Source organism: Halichoerus grypus, chromosome 2, assembly GCF_964656455.1.
Source record: "Halichoerus grypus chromosome 2, mHalGry1.hap1.1, whole genome shotgun sequence".
Taxonomy (NCBI): Eukaryota; Metazoa; Chordata; class Mammalia; order Carnivora; family Phocidae; genus Halichoerus; species Halichoerus grypus.
The window spans coordinates 341743-365574 of NC_135713.1; the positions used below are offsets into that span (position 1 = coordinate 341743).

The following is a 23832-nucleotide window of genomic DNA, read 5'->3' on the forward strand; positions in this document are numbered from 1 at the left end:
AAGACTGCAGTGGTGGGTGGGAAGATCCCAATTCCCTCCCAACCCTAGTTTGCTTTACTCCGGAGACAGAAGGACCCAGCAAAGGCAAACCTGAGCAGTAACCCAGAGCACCTCCTCGGGACCCACACCTCTGGGGCCTCCACATCTGGCCTGTCCCCGAGCCTGAGCCGCAAACACAGAGAAAGGCCATGTGCCATCAGGGTGGCTGTGACCTTGGGAAGCAATTAGGTGGTGCAACCTTCCACATCAAAATTCCTCTGCATTTGCTGGGGAGAAGCCAAACCCTGCAGGCTGGAAGGACAGAGAATGTCTGAGCCTTTGAGGAGCCGCTGGCTTTTCCTGTGTGCCTCGCCGAAGGAGAGGGTAGCCAGGGGCCCAGCACGCACACCAACCATGCCGTGTGGACGCCGGGCCCAGCTGGGGCAGAACAACGACAGGGACAAAGCTCTGCAGAAAGACAGCGGCTCCCACACCCCTGAGGAGCAGCATCTGACCGGTGTCAACTCCAGCTCAGCAAATATTTGAGGTGCCTAATGCAAGCAGAGCACGTGGTGCACACTCCCAGGACGGACAAGACGGAGTGACAAGGACAGCAGAGGACAAAGCCGAAGTGCTCCAAGAAAGTGCGGACCACGGGGTGGGCTGGGGGGTGAGGTGGGGTCCTGGGCTCCCCTGCCTGCTGGCCGGGACCTTCCAACAAGGACACGTGAATGAAGCGACTTCCAAACCCACAGGTAACTGATTGCTGAGGCAGGGAGAGTTACAGCTAATTAAGCACAGACACCCGGCTGAGGACGGTAACAGCGAGGGAACACACACTTTTAGTTGTAATTACAAACCCTCGGACTGGTGTGAAAGGTCAGGAGGTGCCAGCCTGCCAGCCAGTCATTTCCGGAGTAGGTCCGGACGAAGTGGGTGCCGGGGGCTTGGGAAGGTCATTGCTGAGGGTGTCACGCCCCCTCGGGACGCACTGGGCACGCGGGGTCAGGCCCTATGTGGCCACCGCCTCCCAGGATCTCTCAACAAAATTCAGCTGAGTCCACGCAAATGCAATAGCACAGTAAATCCTTTGGTTTTATTTTAACATGTACGGACCTTGGTGAATAAACGCTGCTTGATGGAGTAACCAGACCAAGCAGTGGACACCTTCCCAGAGAAACAATGGGAAACACTTGGGCACACACAGGGGACCCACTTCACTTAGTAGGACGAGCAGGTCAGGGTTGGACCTGAAATGTCCACACACTCAGGTCCGCAGACATACGGACACACACGGACATACACGGATGCACACACGGACACACACGGATGCACACAGAGACAGACAGACACACGCACACACACGTGGGTCCCCAGCACTAACTCTCCAGACAAGTGTGGGGTTCCTCCAGCATTTTCCCAGAATGGGGCTGCCTCTGAGCCCCCTCCCCACCATCCATGAGGAGAGGAGCAGACCCCCTCACTCTGATCTCCACGCCACCTCACGAGGCACCAAGGTAGGAGTTATACTAAATGTATCCGCTGCCAAGCGCAGGGCAGGAGGTAAAGATATTTATAGTGTCCTCAAATATTACCTAGCTGACCCCACACCCCCTGCCTGCAAGGATGTTGCAGATGAGTGCTCGGAGTGATAGATGAGCCAGCCTGGCCTCTCCCCGGGGCAGGCCTCCTTCTGGGACCCCGAGCAGAGCTTCTGCTCACAAACCACAAAACACTTTAAACATTGCAGGCTTATAAAACTCAAGCAAACTTTGTCAACTTTTTAATTAAAAAAATGAAAAGTGTTAATAGCTTCCTAGGAAGTGTCAGATTCTTCAATTCTGAGCCATCGTGCACAACAGAAGTGAGGACAGAAGGAAGCCTGGGCCCCAGCCAGCTTCAGGCACTGGAGAGAGACCCAGAGCAGCATTTTGATTTAAAACAAAAGCCTCACCCTGTGTTCAGAGGTGTCCACCCCAGAGGCTGTCCCTTGTAGGGCAGGCAAGGCGAGAACACCACACGGCAGGTGTTGTTGATAACCTCACATATATTGTATACACTCGTAGTAATGAACAGTAAGTGTTGTCAAGCGGACCCGGGAATGAACGTCCAGGCGGACAGCATGTCAGAGCCGAGCAAGCACCAGCAGGCCGCCCCACATCAGTGCCCTTCTCCCTGAGCACCCTCCCCTCCTTCTCAACCCTCCTGTGCCAGGCTGCTTCTAAAGTGCTCCGAGTACAAAGGATCACATGCTTTAAGCTTTGGTTTCTTGTGATTTCATGTTTGGCTCTAACTTAATAAAGATTTTAGAGCAGGATCTATGACAATTATAACTTTGGGGCCGGACACTGGGGCGGGGGGGTAGACACATTGCACCAAGTATCCCCGGGGAACAACCACCTAAACACAGTAGAGAGACGGAAAGAGACACTGGAGGGCTCCAGACCTTGAAGGAAGGGGCAGCAACAGGCCAGTGCCCTGTTTTCTTTTTTGTTTGTGTTTGTTTTTCTGACTTCCCTGTTCTTTATGGCTTTTTCCTGAGGACAGGCCCCAGCCAGGGTTGTGCGGAGCAGTAAAACTCAGATAGAAACCTGTAGTCTTACTGGATCGAGAAAGCGGAGGACAGGGGTGGGGACGGCCGCAGCAGCTGGGCAGCATGAGGCCAAACCCCACGTTCTGTGCGTGAACTCTTCCCAATTTCCTGGCTGACCCCTGAATTACACAGGAGAGAGACAGGTCCCAACCTCCCGTCACCACAGGGGACACATCTTTGGAGTCCCAGTCCATTCCTGGTCAAACGGCAACGCAGCAACCACCACCACAAGATCAATGGTCTCCAGAGGAGCATGGCCGAATGCAGAGTCTCTACAATGCATGAGCCACAGTGTCCTGGGAACAACCCCAAGTTACCAGGGAATATGAAGAACCAGGAAAATGGGACCCATATATCAACGGAGATCTCAAGATGATCCAGATGCTGGGTTTAGCAGACAAGGGTTTAAAAAGAGCTACTGTAACTACGCTCAAGGATGTTAAGGAAAATATGCTTGTAATGAATTAAAAAATAGCAAATCTCAGTAGCAGAAAGAACAGGAGTTGGCAAATTTTTTCTGTAAGAGCCAGATAGCAAATTGTTTAGGCTTGTGGGCTACCCAGTCTGCTCAGCAGCAGCTCAGCTTTGCTGCCATATTGAAAGAACGGTCATAACATACAGTAACGGGTGGACACAGCTGTGTTCCAAGAAAACCGTATCTACAGAAACATGTGGTCAGGGGCACCTGGGTGGCTCAGTCGTTGGGCATCTGCCTTTGGCTCAAGTCATGGTCGCAGGGTCCTGGGATCGAGCCCCGCATCGGGCTCCCTGCTTAGCAGGGAATCTGCTTCTCCCTCTCCCTCTCCCCCTGCTTGTGTTCCCTCTCTCGCTATCTCCTCTCTCTGTCAAATAAATAAAATCTTAAAAAAAAAGAAACATGTGTCCAGCCCTTGGGCTGTAGTCTGCTGACCCCCGAAATAGAAGAAATTTAAAAGAACCAAATGAAAATTCTAGAATTGAAGAGTTCAATATCTGAAATAAGAAATTCAATAGATAGGCTTAACTGTACACAGAGATGAGAGAAGAATCGTGAACTCAAAGTTACATTGGTGGAAACGGTCCCACCTAACAAAACAAAGATAAAAAAGATAAAAAGTGAGCAGAGCATCAGTGGCCAGTGGGACAGTGTTGAAAGGTCCAATACGTGTGTAAATGGAGTCCCAGAGGTGAGGAGAGGGAGGATGGGGGGAAAAAATCTGAGAAAGTCATGGCCTCAAATGCCCCAATTTGGCGAAAGACATACATTCATAGATTTGAGAAGTCCTTCAGGCTTGGTTTCTGTTTGATTTCCATTTCTATTGATCAGTCTTCAAGTGAACTTGGAACAGGTCTGAGAAGAAGGGTTCAGGGCAAGAAGTGGGGGTGGGGGAGGGGCCTAGAAGCTGCTGGTCAGAGGTGAGGTGGGGAGAGCCAGGGGAGGGGCTGGGGCCAGGCCAGGAGGGCAGAGGCCTGAGCAGAGCCCCAGGGGTCAAGCTGACTGTCCTGAGTGCGCGGCCCACCAGGCATGGCTGCGGAAGGCAGCTGGTGCTCGGCTCGCTGAGACCCTATGTAACAGAATAATTTCCTGAGCTCCAGCGGCGACAGGCACGGGAGCTAAGAGGGCAAGGCACAGGGAAGGCGTCCACGCCGGAATCACACGGGTCCCGGTGCCCTTCCTCCGCTCGGGACGTGGAAAGGGCCGCAGAACGGCACGGACTTCGTGACTCTGCTTGCACAGGAGGAGGGAAGAGGAGGCTAGACAGAGCAGAAAAGCCCTCTTCTTCAGAGTCTACCTTAATCTCGACCTGGCGGTTGGCTGGAGCTTTGGAGACTGACCCTAAGGAGCAAATCCACCAGAAAACCCACCGAAGCAAAGATACAAAGACACTTCACTCTGGGGTGTGGCCGGGGGCCGTGAGGGGCCCTGGAAAGGCTACAGGGATTTTGTGAACAGATCCTCTGTAGGGGAGCAGGTTGAGATCTTAGTACCCTTTACACCTTCATGCGAAACTTCCAGTAAGGCCATTTCTCTGAGGACACCTTTTGTGCAGATAACGTGGGGGCGAGGTGCCAGGCGCCGTAAAGCGAGCCCATGCCCACTCCCGTGGCTGCCGTGGCCACACTGTCAGGGCATTCCTAGCCCCGGCCCCGAAGCCAGGACTTTGTCGTGGGCCGCTGCCCAGACCCACAGCAGCAGGAAACGACGGGGTCTACTGACTTCTGATATCGATGCGGCACTGCGGGAGGACCAAGGGCTCCCCAAGGCGGGAGGACCACAGGACAGATGCCCGCCCGAGGGCCCGGCACAGGCACCAGGTCTTGAGGAAAGCCGGACTGACGGATGTGGGCAGATGGCGCAGCCGGGACACCCCTCGCGGGCATGGCTCTTGTATCCCCCCGCCTCCCATCATCCGCCCCAGATGCAGGAGGGTCGCTGGTGAGGGCACGGTCTGCTGGGTGGGCTGGCGTGAGGGGGGGGCCTTGGGGGCAGCGCCCGCGTGCCAGGCCCCCAGTGGAGCGGCGCCTCCACGGCTTCTGTTCCCAGAGACCTTAGCAAGCTATTATTATTTTATCCCTCTGAACTTGGTTTCCTCATGGTAAGATGATCGTCAAGACCTTTCTGGGATGTTGTAAAATGAAAATCAGATTCTCCTAAGGAACATGGATTGAGTGCTTCTTCCCCAAGCCCGATGAAAGAAAAAAGGGGAGATGTCACTTATTTTCTGTATTATTTTAGTTTTCTGGTCGGGCCAACAGGAAGGAGGGATATGAGGGTAGTGGATGCGGGCGCCCTGGGGTCCGCACTCCCCAGGCGGCCGTGGCATCTTGCTCCCGCGCACGCGGGCCCGGGCCTGCTGCTGGCTTAGGGTTAGTGTCTCGGGCACGAACCCGTGGCTGAAGCACGGAAGCACAGATGCATGTGAGGACAGGCCGGGGGGCAAGCCTCGAGTGTTACCATCCGCACCCACGAAAGAAGGGTTGCACCCTCGATGAGAAAGTACGTCCAGAGATTTAAAAACCTCGTTTCAAACATGAGAGCAGAAGTACTCAGTGGAGGAGCTGAAAGATGAAGTTAAAGAGCTCTGTCAGAAGATAGAGGAAAAAGACACAGACACCAAGCACAGGAGGGAACCCCTAAAGGGAGGAGAACAAGGGCACAGGGACGTTTGGAAGGAGCGGCGGCCGCAAGCAGCATGGGCACACACATCCCCCAACTCGTGTTTCCGTGTTTCCCGGGATGGAATTCGATCTGCCCCAAAGCACACCATTAGGAGCGGCCAGGAGGAGGGGGGAAGAGAGGGAAGAGAGCCCATGCGAAGCATGGGGCAGGGGTTCACAGCCTCGAAACCGACTCTGGAGGGACCCGGAGCGGCGCCTCCCTCCTTGGAAGGGAGGTGACCTCCAGGTGCGCCCAGGGGTCGTCAGGCTGCTCACGATGCTTGGTTGTCACCTGCCTACCGCACAGCCGGTCCCCAGAAGGAACAGGGGAAACCCCACATTTGGTGGGGGATGAACCTGCCCAACAGAGGTGTTCCCGAGACAGCAGGCACAGGATTCAGGAGAGGAAGTGCCCGGTGTGGGGGAGGGGGCAGAGGGGGCCTGATGCTGAGCTCCGCAGACGCCATGAGCCTGGGAACTTGCTCACCCGCCCTGCGCAGCAGCCTGCTGGGAGTTTGGGGCAGAATCACTGAAATACATGGAAAACTATGTCAACAAAAACAGACAGTTACTAAACAAAGGTAAAACAAAAGCCTGTACTGGAAATGGAAAAATGGTGCCATGCTATCTCATGGCTATGGAGACAGTTTGTGTAGTCATAATGTACAGCACTGAAATTTGGGTGGAAAATGCCAGGACTTAGAAAGCATGCATGTGGGGGTGGGCCAGGCTTTCTGGGCCATCTCCTCTGGCCAGAGCCCCACAGCTGGTAAGTTCACATCACAACTCCTTCCCGCCCTGCGCACCCACATGTATGGTCCTGGACAAGAGAGCCCAACATATGGCAGCAAAGCCAGGAGTACAGGGCGAGCATGCTGGCCTCGCTGGGCAGGGAGGGGCAGGGGCAGGGCCGTTCCCAGACGATGTCCTCTGTGCAGAAAATCCCAATGAGTGATGACAGCAAGGCTGCTGGGTATACAAAGTCAATCATTTTCCTATAAACCAACAATGAAGGCATGGAATTTAAAATTTAAAACGCAATGCCATTTATATCAGCACCAAAAAACAAACAACAAATTTTAAAAACCACCTTTGGTATGAATCTAACAAAATATGTACAGGACCTATATGAGAAAAATTTCTAAACCTGGATGAAGACTTCAAAGAAGACCTATATAAACGGACAGATATTCCACATGCATGGATAGGAAGACTCGACATGGTCAAGCTGCTAGTTCTTCCTGGCATGATCCATGGATGCAGTGCAATCCCAATTAAAAATTCCAGCCAGTTATTTTATCATATGGAGAGGCAAAAGACCCAGAACAGCCAACACAGCATCGAAGGAGAACGAAGTCCAGGACTCACACTTCCCGACCTCAAGACTTGTGATCGAGTCAGCGTGGTGTTGGTGACAGAACTGACGAATAGAGGAGTGCGACAGAACAGAGTGCGCAGAAACAGACCCACAGAGGTAAGTCACCGATCTTTGACAAAGGAGCGAAGACCCTCTCTTCCACAAGGGGTGCTGGAATAGCTGCGCGTGCACACGCAGAAAATGGATCTAGACCATACGGCCTTCACGGTAACGCACTCAACATGCATCACAGACCTCAGCGTAAAATGCAAAGCTAGAAATCTCCTAGAAGATAGAGTAAGGGGAAACCTGGGTGACCGGGGTTTGGTGGTGACGTGACAGATGCTCCACCAAAGGCACGATCCGTGAAAGAAGGAACAGAGAAATGGACCTCACTAGACATGAAGACTTCTGCTCTCTGAAAGACAGTGACAGGAGGACGAGAAGACAAGCCACAAACTGAGAGAAAATATTTGCAAAAGACATGTATGATAGGGCGCCTGGGTGGCTCAGTTGGTTAAGCGACTGCCTTCAGCTCAGGTCATGATCCTGGAGTCCCAGGATCGAGTCCCGCGTCGGGCTCCCTGCTCGGCGGGGAGTCTGCTTCTCCCTCTGACCCTCCCCCCTCTCATGCTCTCTCTCTCTATCTCATTCTCTCTCTCAAATAAATAAATAAAATCTTTAAAAAAAAAAAAAAAGACATATCTGATAAAGGATCTGTATCCCAAATACACGAAGAACTCAGATCTCAGTAAGAAAACAAACTACCCAATTGAAAAATGGGCTAAAAATCTAAACAGACACTTCAGCAAAGAAGATATGCAGGTGGAAAGTTAGCATATGAAAAGATGCTCAATATCATACGTCATCAGGGAACTGCAAATTAAAAAAACAAGGTACTACTATACATCTATTGGAATGATTAAAACCCCAAACCCACCAATACCAATACCAGGGTGGTGAGAATGCAAAACGGTGCCGCCACTTTGGAGGACAGTTCGGCGGTTTCCTACAAAACTAAACACACCCTTACCATATGACCCAACAACCACACTCCTTGGTATTTACACGAAGGAATTGAAACCTTATGTCCACACAAGAACCTGCCATGGACGCTTATAGCAGCTCTATTCATAATAGCCAGAACTTGGGAGCAACCAAGATGTCCTTCAGTGGGTGATGGAGAGACAGGCTCAGCTACATACAGACAGAATCACTCAGCACTAAAAGAAATGAGCTCTCAAAACAGGAAAAGACACGGATGAATCTTCAATGCATGTTGCTAAGTGAAAGAAGTCAATCTGAAAAGGCTACATTCTGGAATGCTCATACAGTAGGATTCCAACTCTATGACATTCTGGAAAAGGCAAAACTATGAAGGCAGTAAAAAGATCAGTGGTTGCCAGGGGACGGGGTGAGGGAGGGATAGGGTAGAGCAGGGAGGATTTTTAGGGCACTGAAAATACTCTGGATGATACTATCATGTTACATGTTTATGTTATACATTTGTCCAAACCAGTAGGATACACAACACCAAGAGTAAACCCACATGTAAACTATGTAAAATAATCATGTATCAATATTGGTTCATCAATTGAACACATGTGTCGCACCAGTGTTAACAAGAGGGAAACTGTAGGTGGGGGAGAGGGTGGGTATGGGGAACTCTGTGCTAGCTGGTCACATATTTTGTAAATTTACACCTTTACTAAAAATATTAAGTCTACTAATTTTTGAAAATCAGCATCGCTGACGCTGTGGTAAATGTGCCTCTTGGGGGGGTGGTGCGTTTGCACCGTGATGTGGCCTTAGGAGGCCAGGCCAGGGACAGAGGTGACAGCATTTTAAGGATGAGGAGTGGGAGGGGGGTAGGCCAGAAAACACGCTGGCTATTTGCCCTGAGGGAGAACCAGGTGTGAACATCCTGCAGTTTTATGCCAGCTGGTCTGCGGTCTGTTATGATTCTACCGCACTCACGCTGCAAGGTTTCGGGAAAGTTTGTTCAGTTTCACTGTAAAGGGTGTTATTGTGAGTATGGGTGTGAGCACGTGTGATTGTGAGCTGTGTGAGCAAGCACGAGTGGGTGTGTGAGCACACGTGATTGAGCTGTGTGAGTAAGCATGTGTGGTGTGGGCATGAGAACACGTGACTGTGAGTTGTGTGAGCAAGCAAGTGTGGGTGTGAGCACGTGTGACCGTGAGTTGTGTGAGTAAGCAAGTGTGGGTGTGAGCACGTGTGACCGTGAGCTGTGTGAGTAAGCATGTGTGGGTGTGGGTGTGAGCGCAAGTGACCGTGAGTGGTGTGAGCAAGCATGTGTGGGTGTGAGCACGTGTGACCGTGAGCTGTGTGAGCAAGCACGAGTGGGTGTGAGTGTGAGCACAAGTGACTGTGAGCTGTGTGGGTGTGTGAGCATGCGTGACTGTTAGCTGTGTGAGTAAGCATGTGTGGGTGTGGGTGTGAGCACGGGTGATTGTGAGCTGTGTGAGCAAGCACGAGTGGGTGTGAGTGTGAGCACAAGTGACTGTGAGCTGTGTGGGTGTGTGAGCACGCATGACTGTTAGCTGTGTGAGTAAGCATGTGTGGGTGTGAGCACGGGTGATTGTGAGCTGTGTGGGTGTGAGCGTGAGCACGCGTGACCATGAGTTGTGTGAGCAAGCATGTGTGGGTGTGAGTGTGAGCACAAGTGACTGTGAGTTGTGTGAGCAAGCATGTGTGGGTGTGGGCGTGAGCACATGTGACCGTGAGTTGTGTGAGCAAGCACGAGCGGGTGTGAGCATGAGCACGCGTGACCGTGAGCTGTGTGAGTAAGCATGTGTGGGTGTGAGCACGGGTGATTGTGAGCTGTGTGAGCAAGTGTGGGTGTGAGCACGCGTGATTGTGAGCTGTGTGGGTGTGTGAGCATGCGTGACTGTTAGCTGTGTGAGTAAGCATGTGTGGGTGTGGGTGTGAGCACGGGTGATTGTGAGCTGTGTGGGTGTGAGCGTGAGCACGCATGACCGTGAGCTGTGTGAGCAAGCACGAGTGGGGTGGGTGTGCGCGTGGGTGGGCAAGGGCAGCAGCGTCCCAGGAGCCAGCGGCTAGCCGGTGCCGTGTGTTGCGCACGTGGCCGTGCACTTCGGGTCACACGCGCTCGTGGGAGGCGCCCAGCTTGGTGGGGGACTGCAGGCTCCTTTGCGAGGGGTCAGGCGAGAGCCTCTCTGAGGGAGAAATGTGCATGCAGCACAACAGCCACGTGCCCCTGCCGGGACCTGGGTGTCGGACCCCGTGCACGCTGCAGGACCCTGGGTGTGCCACCCGTCCCCCCCAGAGTCCCCCCACTGGGACGGAGGCCCCCCAGAAACAGCCTGACATGTGTCCGTCCCAGGACAGGAGCTCCGTGGGAGGTGACAAGGTCTCCGTGGATGCTTGACCCACATGCCCTCAGCAGGGCAGGCACCTGCCTCCATCTTAGCACCCATGTACATCCTCCGCGGGCCCCGGTGTGGCCGGTCCTTGCGGCTCTGATGGGCAGGAGAGGCGGCTCCAGGTCAGGCTGCCTGAGGAGCCCGGACCCTCCCCTGCTGCCTCTGATGAAGGCACAGAGCACATTACCAGGAACAAGGACCTTGTTTCTGGAAAAGCAGACAATTCATCTTCACTTCCCACAGTTAGGCATTGGGGCCTGGCTCCGTGGATTTAGGCTGAAAACAGCCAACTGTGGCCCCGTGGGCCGGTGCAGGTGGCCGGGCTGCAGTGTGAGGGCCAGCTCCACGCAGGCAGCCGCCCCCAGGACAGCCGGCCCCCCTCCTGCTCCTCCCCTGGGAACGGACACGACCATGCAGAGATTCTGCTTGGCTCCGCGCTGGCCACAGACGGGAGCGCGGCTCAGGGCTGCAAGGACAGGGTGTGCTCAGCAGCACTCGGCACCTGGCTCGGGCCGGCGCTCCGCTCTGTAGCGAGAGACTCACCTCCCCAGCCGCGTCCAGCTCCCTGACACTTGAACTAACCTTCAGATCATGAGAAAACCAGGATTCTCAGCAGAAAGCCAGAGGGAGGGACGTCAGGGGCACGTGCCCCTGAGGGCAAGGTGGGGGCCTGGGGGAGGAGGAGGTGCAGAGACACTCCCCTTAGTCTCCACCCCTGCACCACCGGAGGATGCCCCCGTGGGGGTGGGGGTGGGGGTGGGAAGAGGGTCTCAGAGCCCGGGCCTGGGGGTCAGCTTTCCCGACCCCGAACTGGGGGTCAGGGGTTGCAGCGGCTTCACTGGTCTGGCAAGAAGAGCCCGTCCTCGTCCTTGGGCCGCTGGCCACGTGTGCCCACCCTGCCGTGGCCGCTGCCTCCCGTGGGGGGGACCTCAGGTGAGCCAGAGCAGGTGTGGGGCCACGACATGCTCCTCTCAGGCTGCGGGGACCCAAATCCAGGGTGCAGGGCAGGGCTGATGCTGGCCTGGGGCTGAGGGCACCTCAGCCATCGGAATGTTCTCGGCATGACTGAGTTAATGAGTAAAGGGTTTTGACAACAGAGGCTATATTCTCAACACCAGGGGCCTTCTCAGAAACTTAAAACTGCCTTCCTTCTCCAGTTTATCCCCAGCAAGGTAAGCTCTACAGGGGAAGGTGCAAGGGGAAGGGCTGAGCTTAGACCTGCCACACACCAGCAGAGGGTGACAGTGCCCTGGCGACACACGCACCCGAGCCCTGCTCTCTTCGCTCACTATATTTTTTAAATGGTGGTCGGATGACCCCCACCCCAATCCTAGCATCGCTGTGCTGGAGACGACCAGAAACACCAGCCCTGGGGCAGGAAGGAACAAGGTATCAGGAAGAAAAGGCAAACTAGTGGCCAAGGTTTGAGGCACACCCGTGCGGGGCCGACAGCCAGTCACGGGGTGGTCCTCCTAGGCCTGGCCAAGTCCACAAGACGCCCCCTCTAGCTGAGGCCTCGGTGGGTGAAAGCCAGCATCCCCAGGACGAGGCCGCAGAACCAGTCCACCCCAAGGACAGGTGAGGACGCGGAGCCTGCGGGTAGCTGGTGTGTGTGCCGAATGCCTCTCTCACTGGGCTCCCCAGAGCTGGGTGGGGTCCTGGCTCCTCACCCTCTGCCTTCGATACGGGTGTCGGCAGCTGCTGTCTGACCGTCTGGGCATTGTGGCTTTTACACAACTATTGTTAGCTGACCTGTTATTGTGACCGGGCACCATGCAGGGTCATCACCGTGTCCACAGGACATCCGTCGGGCACCTTCTAAGCAACCTTCATGCATTTGTGCACCTGCTATGTCCACCCTTGCGGCCACATCCGAGGGAGATGTGGATGCAGGCCATGTCCCTGCTGAGAGGCCAGGGCATTGGAGGGGAGAGTAGCTAGCCCACAGCAAGGCCACCACACATCCCTCAGACGCAGCGACGGACCAGGCAGGAGCCCCAGTGCGGGCGGCCCTGGAGCTGCACGTGGCTGTATGATGTGGCCAGCTTCCAGAAGCCTGGCTGGGCCGTGGCTGCTCAGGGATGGTGAGCATCGCTTCCCTTCTGCTTCCCACCCCGACATCCTCAGGCGTGGTTCCTGACCCCAGCCTCACCCCCAGAGGCTCTGATTCAAGTTGTCTGGAGCCGGCCTTGGGGGGCTGAGCTGGACCGAGCCCTGCTGGTCTCACCAGGCTGCCCGAGAGAAACTGAGGCCAGAGATTCTCCCACTCTAGGCTACACAGACGGCTGATCCCCATCCGGATCCTCAGCTGAAGGAGCAGGAGGAAGGCATGAAGACTCTGCTGCCGCAGGACGTGGGGAAGGGCAGCGGTCCCCCAAGCACACTCTCGGCACACTCTGTCACGGGCACGACCCCAGCCACCTTCTGGGGACTTGGCCTCTGTGCATAGAGGGGCTGTGGCCGCCCGGCCCTGCGGTTGAGCACACCTATTCCCGGGCCTGCTCTGGGGGCCTGCTGGCTTCTCGAGCTGGAAAGGCCTCTGCGGCCCCACGACACAGCTCTCGGTGGGCGCCCTCCACTGGGACGGCCAGGGGGTGGCTTCGGCTCCCTCCCGCACCCACTTCCTCAGCCCACTCCCCTGGGAGCCCAGCTGCTCCTGTGGGGGTTGGGCAGGGAGCCTCCCTTGAGACTCTGTGCCCAGGGCTTGACAGCCAGTGTGGAGACACTCCCTTGGACCGTGTGTGTGGGGGGTGACGATAACTCGGCCATTCGCCCAGTGTCCCCTGAGCACCTGCCGGGTTGTCCACTCCTCCCTGAACCTCCGTAGGGAGCGTTGGTGCTACGGAGGCTCACGGGGTACCTCACGACCCCAGGAAGCAGCAGGCCTTGAGACCAGAGCCGTGTGGGGAATAGATTTCAGATCTTCAGCCACAGGCTGCAAACCCCTCATACCTCAGATGGAGCCCTCACACGGGGCAGTGCACACACACGCACCTACACGTGGACATGAGGCGCAAGGTGCACCTGGGGTCCCCCTCCTGCAGCGCGGTCCTGTTCGGGTCCATGTCTAGCTAGTGGGCTGAAGGTGACCTGCACTGAGCAACCAGCACGTGAGGGCTAAGGGGGACCAAGGTCCATGGCACCCCAACAGCCAGGGCTTGTTAAATCCCCGAAGAGACAGAACCCCTGGGAGCTGGTGGTCTTCCACCTTCTGTGTTGTTCCACAAGCTGTCAGAAACAAGTATTTCCAACTTCCCATTTTGCCTTTGCAAGAAGAAACCCTTCCCCAACTGAGAATTCACAAGCAGTTGGACTTTAGCATGATAGCTCGGCAGGTGGTAAATTCACTGAGGCTTCCTGATTCACCCAGGAAAGGGAGAAACAGGACCCAGCCCTCCCCCACGCAGCCCTGCACCCTTCCTCCCCGAGCACTGGGCTGTCCCTGCCCCCAGAGGCTGGTGGTCCCGGCGGGGGCTCGCTGGATGCCTCCCAGAGCTGCCGCACCTGTGCCTGGAGCAGAGCGTCCCACTGGGTGAGGGGAACCTGGGAAGTGACTTGGCTCAACCCCCACCCGAAAAGTCCACACCTGCCAGCAGGCCCCCAGCCTCCATCGTCAACCCTAGCCACCTGCCATTGCAGCCCGGTGGCCCTGAGCCCCACAGGGGCCCCCTGGGCTGGTGCCTCCCCGTGGACCACCTCCCCCCAGCCCCTCTCACTCTGGCTGCCTCCCTCCCTTCCTGTGTGGCTCATCTCAACTGTGCCCCAGATGGGAAGCCTACACCCCGGCCACAGTCTGACTCCTCAGCCTGGACTCTGACCCCCTGTGTCCAGCAAACCATGGGGCTCTCAATTCCGTCTAGAACTGATGAATGAACACTTGGGTTGTAGGTGTGGACTTGAGACACAGCCAGCTCCATGGGAAGGCCAGTGTGAGGCCGAGGTCCAGGCCGGACCCCTGACCCAACTGGGGCATCTTGCATGACCTAGAGAGTGACCAGCACAAACACCCATGGTCACCCTAGCGGGCGGTGTGTGCCAGGCGGGGCAGGGCCGGCAGGGCGGGGGCTCCAGCCGGGGGCGGCACAATGTGCACTCAGCCTCTTGGCCTGTCACCTGCCTAGTGGTCCTCTGCCCCCTGGGACGCTGGAGGCACGGAGGCCAAACCACAGTGGCCTGGCAAGGCCCTTCAGTGCTCAGACGTCTTGTCTCATGGAAACTCAGAGGGGAGGGCCTTTAATCTTTGAGGTGATCAGACCCTAGAGCACATACACACTGGTTTTTGACTTGTTTGTTCCAAGCATGTTTAAGGGAAGAACCTTATACAACGAGAGGGATTGTACCAGCATTACAATGCCCCTGGGGAAGGCTCGGCTCACGGGGTGACAGGTCTGAGCTGCCCTCACTCTCCCTGGAGTCTTGTCCGTCTCAGTGGAGACAGGCACACCCCTGCCCAGAAGCCTCCGTGGCCCTTCTTCCCTGAGACGCGTGTGACTGATTGCTTTGCTGGTCCCTCTGACCTCACCTCCCCCCTCCCCTGGCTAAACCCCCCACTGCTCCTCAGACACACCCACACACGTCCGCCTCAGGGCCTTTGCACTGGCTGTTCCACTCCTGAGAATGCTTTCCCCTAACCCACAGGGCTCACTCCCCTTCGCCTGCCCCTCCACCTGCGCTATCCTCCATCCCTCATTTGTTGTTCACTACAGTACATGACGCCATGTATCCTGCAGCATGATCTCATCTGTCTGCCCCCCCCCCAGGAACCTGCACTTGTCCCGTGGCACCTGCACTTGTCCCGTGGCACTTGCATCCCATGGCCCAGAGCAGCATTCGGCGCTGGGTGGCACTGATGTTTGTGAAGTGAGCACTGAACTGGGGAGCATTCCCCCAGCAGCCAGAGAGGTAGCTGCTAAAACTCAAGCGCTTGGAGACCTCATTAAGTAAATCAGTCATGCCCCCAACAGTGGTCCCTGCGCTGATGGTATTGACCTGCCTGGGACCCAAGTTCCAGGCTCAGCACAGGAGCGTGTGAGCCGGCAGCCATGCGGGTAGGTGCCCGAGTCCCTGGAGCCGGTGCGCTGGGACCCGGGGGATTTGTGGTGTCCTGTTCCAGAAGGCAAGGCTGGGGACGAATCGGCAGCAGATTTCGGCTGGTGGTGGAACGAGCTTTGAGCCAGGCCTGGCGGGGGTGAGCACAGCTTCTCCTGGGGACCCGACCCGTCCAGGTGAGCGCTGCGTGGGTGAGGTGCTCCCCACTCTCAGCCCGACACACCCTGGGTGCTCTGGGCAGATGCTGGCCCTGCTTGTCCCGGTCTGCCCCCCGTGAAGGGTGTTGTCTGCTGGAGCGGCGCTCCCAGGAGGCTGTGTGGCAGTCGGGGAAAGAATTCAGGTAAGGAGTCTCTTCCCAGGCCCAGAGCCTACATGGTCTGGATGAAGCTTACAGATGGAGGAGAAGCGGGCCTTCAGGGCTGTGCTCAGGCTCCCACCCACCCATCCATGCAGCTCGGCGAGAGCAGCGCGGGCAGGCCGGGTGCCAGGCACGGAGGGCACGGCACAAACCAGACACAGCCCTGCCTTCACTGACCTCGGGTCCTCGGGAGCGGGGGTGGGCTTGCAAGATGGGGTGGAGTCTGGGGAAAGCCACACAGGGCAAGGCCACGCCAGCGTGGGTGGGAGTCCACCATGCACCCACGGGGCCGTCCTGCTTCCCTGTCCCGACTGCCTTTGGGCCTCTGTTGCCCCACCGGCCACTCTGCCGCCTCCCCCCTCTCTAATGGTGTACCTGCCCCCCAGCCCAGAGGCCCTTGGCGCTCACCATCCCCCAGTCCCATAGGCTCTGCAGGCAGGGCTGGGGTGGGGAGGGGCCAGGGCAGCACCTGGGCTCACTCAGCACCCCTTCTCCGCCGGCCTGAGCAGAGAGAGGAGACAGAAGACAAAGGTATGAAGGAGAGATAGGGAAGGGGGTGGGAGATAAGTAAGGTCAGGAAGGAGGGCTGGAAGGCAGGGTAGGAGCGAAGGTGCGGGCACAGGGTGGGGGCAGAGAGCCACCCAGTGAAGCACCCAAGCGGCCCCAGAGGTCTCGTTGGTGCAGAGAATAGGGACCCCAGCTGTGCTCCCACGGCCCAAGCAGGAAACCACCCAGTCTGGGCTCCGCAGTGCAGACAGGTTGGGTCATCAGGCTCTGCTCAAGCCAAGCACCCGAGACCTGGAGACTCAGACCCAGTGCCTGAGAGCGGCCCGCAGATGGACCTGGAGCCGGGGGCCCTGTGCTCCTGGAAGGAGGCCCGTCCTGGGACCCAGCCAGCCAGAGCCAAGGAGCCCTTCTCTGAGGGAAGCCACGAGCACGTGCCCAGGCAGGGCAGGGGACGGACAGTGGCGCAGAGACCTTGGTCAGTCCCGTCCCTCGTTGCCTGAGTGCCACCCCCACCCCCCAGTGTACAGCTCCAGGTAAAACTCGCTGCCAGACGGGCTTTGGACACTGGGGGAAATGCATAGATGGGAACCCTAACTTCAGACCCCAGCTCAGGGACCTGGCAGGTGTGGCAGGAAATCTTTCCTCCAACCCATAGGGACACAGAGGAAACCACAGCTCCTTCCTCGAGGGGCAAGAACGGGGAAGGGGGGTGTCCTGACACATCTGCCAAGAAATAAAGTGTGGGGCTGAATGTGGGCCAGGTCAGGAAGGCAGAGAGACAGGTCTCAGGCGACTGCGGTCACAGAGCACTGAGCGTTCCCTGGAGAGGCTGACCTGGGTCCAGACCCTGCACTGGGGCTTGGAACCTTGGGAATAACACCAAGACTCTCTCCACTTACAGGAAGTTGGCCCAGGCAAAGCCTCCCTGGGGAGTCCCTTCCATGAGCAGGCAGGACTGGAGGCTATCAGCACTTCCCAACCTTTGCCCCTCTTTCCTTGGGATATTTCCGTGTGATACCTGAGCTCCAAATGCCTATGGCTTGTTCACAGCCTGTGGCTAATTCCCCCTTGGGCCTTCCCGAAAAGTGAGACTTTACACCTTCAGCATGGTAGAGGCTCTTGGAAGGGCCCTTGGTTCTAGGCTTTGGATGATGGGTCTTAACTCCAGGCCCCCTGACTGCATCTGTCCTGCCAGGACTGGGGGTCCACTAGGGCCCACTGACTCATCTACCCCTGGGAGGATGGGGCCTACTGGGGACTCCTGTTGCTCACGCTGTCCTTCTAGGTCATCTTTTTCCAGATCTCCTCATGCATTCCTTCGAGGGGAGTAAGGGAAATTCAGTGGAAGCAGGCAGGAGAGCATGATAGAGAGTGCCCAGGAACCCACAGGAAAAAGCAGGACAAGGGTGAGGCTCAGCACTAGGGGCTCCTGGTCCTAGGACCAGAGCACATTAAGTCAAAACCAGAAGCTTCTGGTTTTAACCCCAGGAGGTAAACACCACCCCATGGCTTCCCCCACAGCCTGGGAATGTGCCTGGGCCAGATGCCCAGCCCCCACGGCTGTACCTCAGAGAAATACACGGATTAGGTGGGGGTCCGGGTGCCCTGGGTAACACAGCGGAGGGTGTGGGTGGAGTGCCAGGGATGTCCCAGGCCGTCGGTCCACGCACCCCCCATCAAGGGCACAATCACAATGATGGGAAGGGGCTTTGGAAGCAACAAGAATTGGGGCCCAGGAACACAGGGCCCGGAGGCTCGAGAGACTGGACTGATAAGCCGGCAGCGGCTCGTCAGAGACACGATCCCAGGGCGGCACACTGCCTGGAGCATGACTAGGGGAAGGCACTTCCCACGGAGGCACAGCACGGGTCAGAGGCTCCGGACGCCGCACACCTGGCCCTGGGGCCCCCCGGGCGCTCTTCCCCTAAGACCAGGGGTGACAAGGGCTTGCAAAGCCCCAAGGGCACCGGGGCAGGCGACCAGGAAAGACCACCTCGCCACCACCCCTGAGCCCCCAGCCTTCCAAGCCAGAGGGCCCATCAGCCACCGGGGTCCTCCTGGGGTGTTTCCACCCGGTTTGAGTGGGTGGGGTGTGAGCCCGGGCTGCCCCTTTCCCAAGAGAGGCTGTGGTGGAGAGAGCAGAGACGTTCAGGCTCAGAGAGTGAACCCACCACTTCCCAGCCGGCCCACGTCAGGGGCGCCCTCACCTCCAGCCCATCAGCGCCACGAGCCCACTTCCAAGACATGTCCCCAGACTGGGTGTCCTACCGGCCCACCCACACCGACACGGCCCCTCACCCTGGCCTCTGCCACTGCAGCCCATTCTGTCCAGGGCTCTCGCTATGGCTCAGGCTTCCTCCTGGGCAGGATCTCGACCCCTCTCACCGCTCCCACCCTCTCAGGAGGCTCCTCCCCGATCCGACCCAGTGTCCACCTCTCACCCTGGACCCACTGGGATGTCAGCTGACAGCTGAGCCACGTCTGTCCCCTGGAATCCCCTACCTAATGCCTGGGAATAAAGAGACCCTGTCAACCTAGAACTACCCCTCCCCCAGAATCCCCTCTGGTGCCCCTCCTGTCCATTCTTTGCCCTTACGACCAAAGTAATAGTCTAAGAGCCCAGGTCTGTTCAAGTCCCTCCCCTTTGTGCCACTCTGGGTAGAGATCAAAGTCCTCCAGGGTCTGTGGTTGTGCTGGTTCGGCCTCCTCTGGCTTCAACATTCTAACCTCCCTCTTCCCCCAGAAGTACTGTCCTATAATCCTGCCACCCCGGAGCTCTGTCTCCAGAAGCTGCCTGGATCCCTACCCCCAGGAGGGCCCTTCACCCAGTGCTCCACAGCCTCACGACCTCTGCATGGCCAATGTGGGCCACTGAGCCTGGGGCTGGCCCAGCCTTTGGTCCCCAAGGAAGGTCCAAGGAGAGAGAACACAATTAAGAGGAGAAAGCCCAGCCTGGCCCAAGGCCCAAAGGGACCCCGGTGCGGGAAGCTGCAGATTCAGGAATCCCCAAGGGCCCAGAGGAAGGAACTATACCCCCACTAGGGGACAGAAACTCTCCCACTGCAGGAGGGCCCTCAACTTCTCCGGTCCAGCAGGCCCCACCTGTGGGCGGGCTCCCTGGCCTTCTGAATTTCCTAAAGATACAGTGACAGGCAGGGGGCCCCTGGAGTCCCAAATGCTTACAATAAGTCCTTTGCTGAGCCCCAGACACGGGGTCTTAGGGGTTGGGGGTCCATGGGCTCAGCAGCCACTCCTATTTCTCACCCGTGCAAAGGTGCTGCTTCCAGCAGTGAACCCAGACTCCTGGGCCAACTTGCTGGTGGCCATGACCCTGCCCTCTGGTTTTTCTCTGTCCCAAGCTGCTTGAGGTGGGAAGCTGCCTCAACACATTTGTCTGAGTTATTGCTTGGTTCCAGGGTTCACGGCAGGTTATACGTGGCTGGAAGAAATCTGACCTCTGCAGCGCAAGGTGGGATGTGGACTAAAATGAGCACTTGAAGCCGCTGGTAAGACATTTGGCAAGTGCTTGGAAATGCATAGAAACCTGCTTTTCTTCTGTTTCTGTGCCTTGAAACCAAAATAGCCTGACCATTTTAAAAGATGAAAGGGGCCAAAGAGGTTCAGGAGCATGAACCCTGGACTGTGGGGTCAAGAAGGAAGAACACCAGGATCCATGCCTTCCCCTCATGTATGCACAGACCGGACACACCGCCACGCGGCCTCCAGGCTGCACCCAGATGCAGGTGAAGGTGTGTGGGGGAGTGCTTTGTGGGGGCTTGTGAGAAGAGGCGCTAGGGTTCGCTGCACAGGGAGGGGTCTGGGAGCCAGGTCTGTGGGGCAGGAAGGGGGGAGGAGCCACATGGCGGAGGGTTTCCTACCTTCAGGCAGGGCGGTGGGCTAGGCATTGGGGAACCCCTGGGGTGTAACCCTGACCTGTTAGATCTCTGCTTGTCACTGGAGAACAATGGATCCTGGGGGTGGGGAGGGGTGGAGCTCCAGGTCACTGGGTCTGGTCAGGAGTGCAGGTAGACCACGGAGATGAGGTGAGTGCTTTGTTGCAACTCTTGGTTTGTGGGGCTGAACAGGAGTAGGGGGGTCTGACTTGTTTGCTAAGGTTTGGTTTGGTTTTTGAGGTCTGGAAGGCTGAGAGATGGCAGGGGGTGGGGTCCCAAGGTGGATGGAGGAGGGACAGCTGAGGGGCGATGGGGAAAGGGCCAGAGTGGAAGGGGGTGGGGGGCTGCAGAGGAAATGGCAGAGGTGGGTGTCACCTGAGGCCCATACTGAGCCACCAGGAGAACCTTGGGGACCTGGGCAGGGTCAGTGCAGCAGATTGCAGGGTCTGGGAGTGAAGTGGTGAGTGTGAGGGAGGGACGGGGAGGGGGAGGCTGGGAGTGGGGCTGGGTGTGGGGAGAGTCCTGACTTACTTTTTCAGATGGGGAGACTGAGTCTCTCTGAGGTGCTGCCTGTTCCCTCGTGAGACCACAACGCCATCGCAGTGGGAACCTCCAAATACAGGAGAGTCAGGGCAGGGCTCAGCCCAGAGCAGGAGGGGTCTGCAGGTGGGGCTGTGTCAGCCCCATGGGTCTTCCCTTAGGGTCCTCGCCGTGTTGCCCTGAGAACCCCCCAAAGTCTCCACCAAGGCTTGACTCTTGCCCCTTCAAGGGAGTCAGTAATCCCAGATGACAGCAATGGAATGCGGATATACAACGAGCCTTTTTAAATAAGTGTGGGTAAGAAAACGGATTCTGGGCTTGCCCTGACCAGGACACAGCTGGCGGAGCGGGTGGCCACCCCACCCTGGAGAAGGCGCCCTCAGGACAAGTCCGAGGTATTGCAGGGACATGGCTCTTCCTGGGTGAACAACACACTCTGGGGCCAGGCAGACACTCGGGTCAGTGCACCAGCCTTTCCGCAGTCTCTCCCCTGAGGTCCTACTGACCAGAGGGAGCACTGGTGGCTGTCACCGGAACTTCAGATGCCAGGCTCCATGTCTGGATGCCGGGGTGGGACTAGGAGAGGCCCCAGCTCGCAAAGAAAGCACACATCTGCTTTACAAGACAAGGGTGCTCCATGTCCTAGGTGTGGACCCCCAGAGTGCCACGGGTTCACCCTGGACCAATCACTCTTATGGTGGTTTCACAAGAGAGAGAAGGTGGCAGAGGACAAGAGCCCCGCCCCCCACCAGAAACGGGTCACTCCAGTGTGGGTGTCAGGACAGGGCTCTCAGAGCCCCAGGTTGGGGCTGGACCTGTCCGGGGGAAAGTGTCAGCCATTCCCCCACGGCAGACGTGTTCGGAAGAGACACAACATGAGACTTCACGTGGGTGCTGGAGTTTTACCCCTGGTATCACAAAACCCCAGAAAACTGAGTGCGGACAGAGTGAGCATGAGACCAAACAGCCAGCCGGGGCCAGGGACAGACATGAAGAGCCGTCTGAGGAAAGAGGAAGAGGCAGAGGGATGGCGAGTGTCTTCAAGAACCAGAAAGCAGAAATGAGAGGGACCTCCAGGGAGGCAGGACACAGAGCAGGACAGAGAGCAGGCGGTGCTGACCGGGACACAATGGATCCGAGCGCCACCAGCGCTCCAGGCACCCCAAACCCCAGGCCCCAAATTCTCTAGTAGGTTCTCCCCAGAGCCTGACCCTCCTGTCCTGCTGAACACGTCAGAGCCTAATGCCCCAGGAGGGGCCCTCGCCAATTTGCAGTGTCCCTCCCCATCCCCAAATCCCTGCCTCCTGCCCTTCCCTGGGGAGGGTGTCCTCAGACCCCCTCCTTCACCCTCCCCCCAGGCTCCACCTGGTAAGTCACACAGGCCACCAACTCTCCACCACCTCCGGAAGACCCTCCGTGGTGGACCGACGTGTTGAAACTCCGGTCCTCATACGCTCTTAGGAAGGCTGACCTTCCCATCACCTTGCCCGGGAGTTACCTGCGGTTCCCACTTGCTGGCTCACTGGAGCAAGTTAAGAGAAATCTGACAGACCAGGATTTTTTAAAAGAGAAACACTGTCAATGGAAAAATTGCTCCTATGAATAGGATTTTACTGGGTTTAATCTTGAGCGGCACGGTGTTTCTTTCTGCGCTGAGAACCAAATATCCCTGCCGTGCTGATGGCAAGAACCTGCTCTTTCTCCCGGCACGGAACAGCCCCCAAAGCCCGCAGACAGGACACCTGGCTGAGGGCGCCCCAGGGCAGGAGCAGCTCGCGACTCCTGCGGGCCTGGGTGCAGCAGACGGAGCCCGGGACTCGAAACCCAGGAGCCCGGCGCGCGCGGGGCTCCGGAGGCTGCGCCCGCCTGGCCAGGATCGCGTCACCCTCGGCGACCGGCACGGCCGCTCCGGGCCCGGCCAGGCTCGCAGTCCGCGCCTCGCTCTGCCTGCCGCGAAGGCCTGACTCCCGGGGGCCGGCAGCGGCGCTCCACGGCGGAGGGCGGACGCGGGCGCGCCGCTCTGTACCCGGGGGCGCAGGCGGGGCCGCGCAGACCCCGCGAGCCGGGCGGGGGCAAGTGGAAGGAGAAGTCGCAGCGGGGCCATGACCTCGAGACCCATCGAGCCCCGGGCGTCTTACCGATCTTGGCCAAGCTGGCCACGAGGATCCACAGCGCGATGATGTACGGGTCCCGGACATGGTGCCATTTGAAGGTGACCACCTGGAAACCCTGGCTCTCTTCGTGCGCGCTGCCAGGCTCCTCGACGCCCCGCACCCGCGGCAGCGCGCCCAGCGCCAGCAGCAGCGCCAGCAGCACCCCCCAATCGGAGCCCCGAGCCCCGCGCCCCAGCATCTCAGCCGCGGCTCAGCGCCCTGTGCGGACGCTCATGGCGTGTGGGTGCTGCTGCGCTCGGAGGGACGCGCTGCGCCGGGGCTGTTGGACGTGCGGGACCCTCGGGGCTGGCGCCGGGCGGCGTGGAGCCGGGCGCACTCCGGGTGCGGGCGGCTGTCCTGGTCCCCGCCCGCCCGGGTGGCCTTTAATCCGGCAGCCCCCTCCCGCCCCGGGGCGGGGCCTTCCCGCCCCCGCTGCGCGCACGCGAGCGCGGACACCGCCGCACGCTCTGGGCACGCCCGCCCAGCCTGCACACGCCCACCCCGGGCCGACCGGTCGCCCTGACCTCACCTTCTCACGTCCGCGCTCGGTCCCCTCCATCTCCCTCCCCTACCTGCCCGCCGAGTGCTGGAGCCGGGGCTGGAGGGCGCAGGCCGGGGCGGGCTGTCTGCGAAGCCGCGCGACGATGCGCAACCGCCTCGCTAGGGGGTGGATCGCAGCGCCGGGGCCCCTGCCGGCTTGGCTGAGGGATGGTGGGCGGCAGGTGCCTCGGGCGCCCCTCAGTGGCCTTCGCTCAGGTCCCCAGTTGCCTGGGACAGCTTGACCCAAGCCGCTGCTTATCCATAAACACAGGATGCGGGGCTTGCTGACCCCGCTAGAGGCTGGAGGGTCCAGGAGGGGGC

The 23832-nt window shown here is 58.2% G+C and overlaps 1 protein-coding gene across 3 annotated transcripts in view; it reads right to left on the minus strand.

The window, feature by feature from the left end:
• The window catches only part of SLC9A3 (solute carrier family 9 member A3), a 50171-nt gene extending 26860 nt beyond the window's left edge, over positions 1 to 23311 (minus strand). For all 3 annotated transcript variants that reach the window (XM_078066526.1, XM_036078451.2, XM_078066527.1), the window contains exon 1: positions 22957 to 23311. In XM_078066526.1, coding sequence (XP_077922652.1) covers positions 22957 to 23170 — 214 coding nt within the window. In that variant the 5' untranslated portion in view covers positions 23171 to 23311. The remainder of the gene's footprint in view (positions 1 to 22956) is intronic.
• Positions 23312 to 23832: the final 521 nt, after the last annotated feature.